Source organism: Priapulus caudatus, unplaced genomic scaffold, assembly GCF_000485595.1.
Source record: "Priapulus caudatus unplaced genomic scaffold, Priapulus_caudatus-5.0.1 Scaffold1816, whole genome shotgun sequence".
In the NCBI taxonomy this organism is placed as follows: Eukaryota; Metazoa; Priapulida; class Priapulimorpha; order Priapulimorphida; family Priapulidae; genus Priapulus; species Priapulus caudatus.
The window spans coordinates 1-2,738 of NW_014578877.1; the positions used below are offsets into that span (position 1 = coordinate 1).

General features: G+C 46.0%; 1 protein-coding gene across 1 annotated transcript in view; it reads left to right on the forward strand.

Annotated features, from left to right (window-relative positions):
• Positions 1-1,097: 1,097 nt before the first annotated feature.
• The window catches only part of LOC106817653 (fumonisin B1 esterase-like), a gene marked incomplete at its 5' end in the record, with an annotated part of 11,924 nt that continues 10,283 nt past the window's right edge, over positions 1,098-2,738 (forward strand). Inside the window, 1 exon segment of the mRNA XM_014822341.1 lies at positions 1,098-1,316. Within this exon segment, the coding sequence (XP_014677827.1) occupies positions 1,098-1,316 (219 nt within the window).

The window sequence follows — 2,738 nt, forward strand, 5'->3', positions numbered from 1 at the left end:
TAGGTGTAGAGCAGGCAGGGCCGGTGTAAGAAAGAGGCCAGGTAGGCTGTAACATAGCAGGCAGACAGGTTTATGATATAAAGACAGGCAGGTGTTAAACTAGAGGCTGGCAGTGTGATAAGATAGAGGCAAGGACCAGGTGTAAGAAAGGACAGGTAGGTTACATAGAGGCAGACAGGTATAAGATTAGAGGCAGGCAGGTGTAATGATAGAAGGCAGACTAAGTAGTAAGAAGAGGTAGGCAGATGTAAGATAGAGACAAGAGGCAGACAGGTGTAGGATAGAGGCAGGCAGGTGTAAGAAAGAGGCAGGTAGGTGTAACATAGAGGCAGACAGGTATATGATAGAGACAGGCAGGTGTAAGATAGAGGCAGACAGTAGTAAGATAGAGGCAGACAGGTGTAAGATAGAGACAAGCAGGTGTAAGATAAAGGCAGGCAGGTGTAAGATAGAGGCAGAGCTCTATCTTACACCTGAGGCAGGTGTAAGATAGAGGCAGGCAGGTGTAAGATAGAGGCAGAGAGGTGTAAGATAGAGGCAGACAGGTGTAAGATAGAGGCAGGCAGGTGTAAGATAGAGGCAGGCAGGTGTAAGATAGAGGCAGGCAGGTGTAAGATAGAGGCAGGCAGGTGTAAGATAGAGGCAGACACTAGTAAGATAGAGGTAGGCAGGTGTAAGATAGAGGTAGGCAAGTGTAAGATAGAGGCAGGCAGGTGTAAGATTTAGGCAGATATGTGTAAGATAGAGGCAGACAGGTGTAAAATAGAGACAGACACATGTAAGATAAAAGTACACCGATATAAAGGTTTAAGTGTAATTGCGGAGCCGCGTGCATACATAAGCGCCATAACCCTAATCCTAACGCTAAAGCTTGCTTAACGCAATTCCTAACCTAATTCATTCCCGCCATATACCTACCTGGGTCCTAAAGTATAGGATTGGGATAGGAAGTAGTAAATATATAAGTACATAAAGAAAAGCTATAGCCACACACGCGTAAAGTAGAGACAATTCATTACAATCAATGTAGAATGACGCAGGTGTAAGCATGGATTCGCTTTTCTTTAATATTCTTATATGTTGCCACGGTGCTTTAGTCATCTTTCCCGGACTACTATCACGCACCAAATGCCTCATTTGACTCCTCAACAAAGTCAGATCCAGTGATCGACAGAGACCCTGCGGGGAAGGGAAGCAGCCCTACGAAGGAGAGGAAAAAAGATAACAGTAAACCAGACATGGAGAAGAAACCGACTGGCAAAGCCACAACCAAGACGCCAGAACCGAGGCCCATTTTGGCGCCCACTGAGATTCAGGTGAGGACGAAACTACCGGTAGGCGGCGCTTGCTGCCTCAAAGTAGTGTCTGTGTGTTTCTGTACCGCCACGTGCTTGCGTCCTATCCGTGTGGCATTGTGTACCAGTGTCGCCTCCTACCGGTAATCAGTGTCTCTCTGTATCTCAACCACCGTGGCTCAGAATGTCAGAGAAATGTGGCCTGTATCTGCGTAAACACTTTACATAGCCTGCACGGTCATGATGAGCAAGCATCAACTGACCCAGAAGACGCACTGCGACGCGTGGCTCGATATTTTCCGAGGCGTTCTGTCGTGTTGTGTTATGAGCTCACGAGAGGGCGCCTCCTACTGTAAAGCGGTGTCTGCGTGTCCGCGCGCCACCGCGTGGTCGTGTCTAAGTAGTGTTGCCGACGTCCCCCCCACGCTTGCCGTGCATTGGTCATCGGTGGGACACACAGGCGGAGCTATAGCTAGCGGGGGTCACGGGGGCTCTTCATCCCTCAAAGAAGTGGAGATTACGTTACATAGGCAATGGCGAATTGCTCACGGTCACCTGCCCCGAACATAACCCACACGTGGCTTCGTCCTACACACTAGGCAAAATAAGTGCGCTCTGCCCTTGACAGGAGGTGGAATACACGGTCCTTTATATTCTGTATCGTTGGATACACGGTCCTGTATCGTTGCTGTATCGTAGGATACACGGTCCTGTAATCTGTATATTCTGTATCGTAGGATACACGGTCCCTTATATTCTGTATCGTTGTATACACGGTCCCGTATATTCTGTATCGTTGTATACACGGTCCTGTATATTCTGTATCGTTGTATACACGGTCCTGTATATTCTGTATCGTTGTATAAACGGTCCTATATATTCTGTATCGTTGTATACACGGTCCTGTATATTCTGTATCGTTGTATACACGGTCCTGTATATTCTGTATCGTTGTATACACGGTCCTGTATATTCTGTATCGTTGTATACACGGTCCTGTATATTCTGTATCGTTGTATACATGGTCTTGTATATTCTGTATCGTTGTATACACGGTCCTGTATATTCTGTATCGTTGTATACACGGTCCCGTATATTCTGTATCGTTGTTTACACGGTCCTGCATATGTATACAACGATACAGAATATACAGGACCGTGTATACAACGATACAGAATATACAGGACCGTGTATACAACGATACAGAACGGTCCTGTAATCTACAGGACCGTGTATACAACGATACAGAATATACATATTCTGTATCGTTGTATACACGGTCCTGTATATTCTGTATCGTTGTATACACGGTCCTGTATATTCTGTATCGTTGTATACACGGTCCTGTAATCTGTATATTCTGCATCGTTGTATACACGGTCCTGTATATTCTGTATCGTTGTATACACGGTCCTGTATATTCTGTATCGTTGTATACACGGT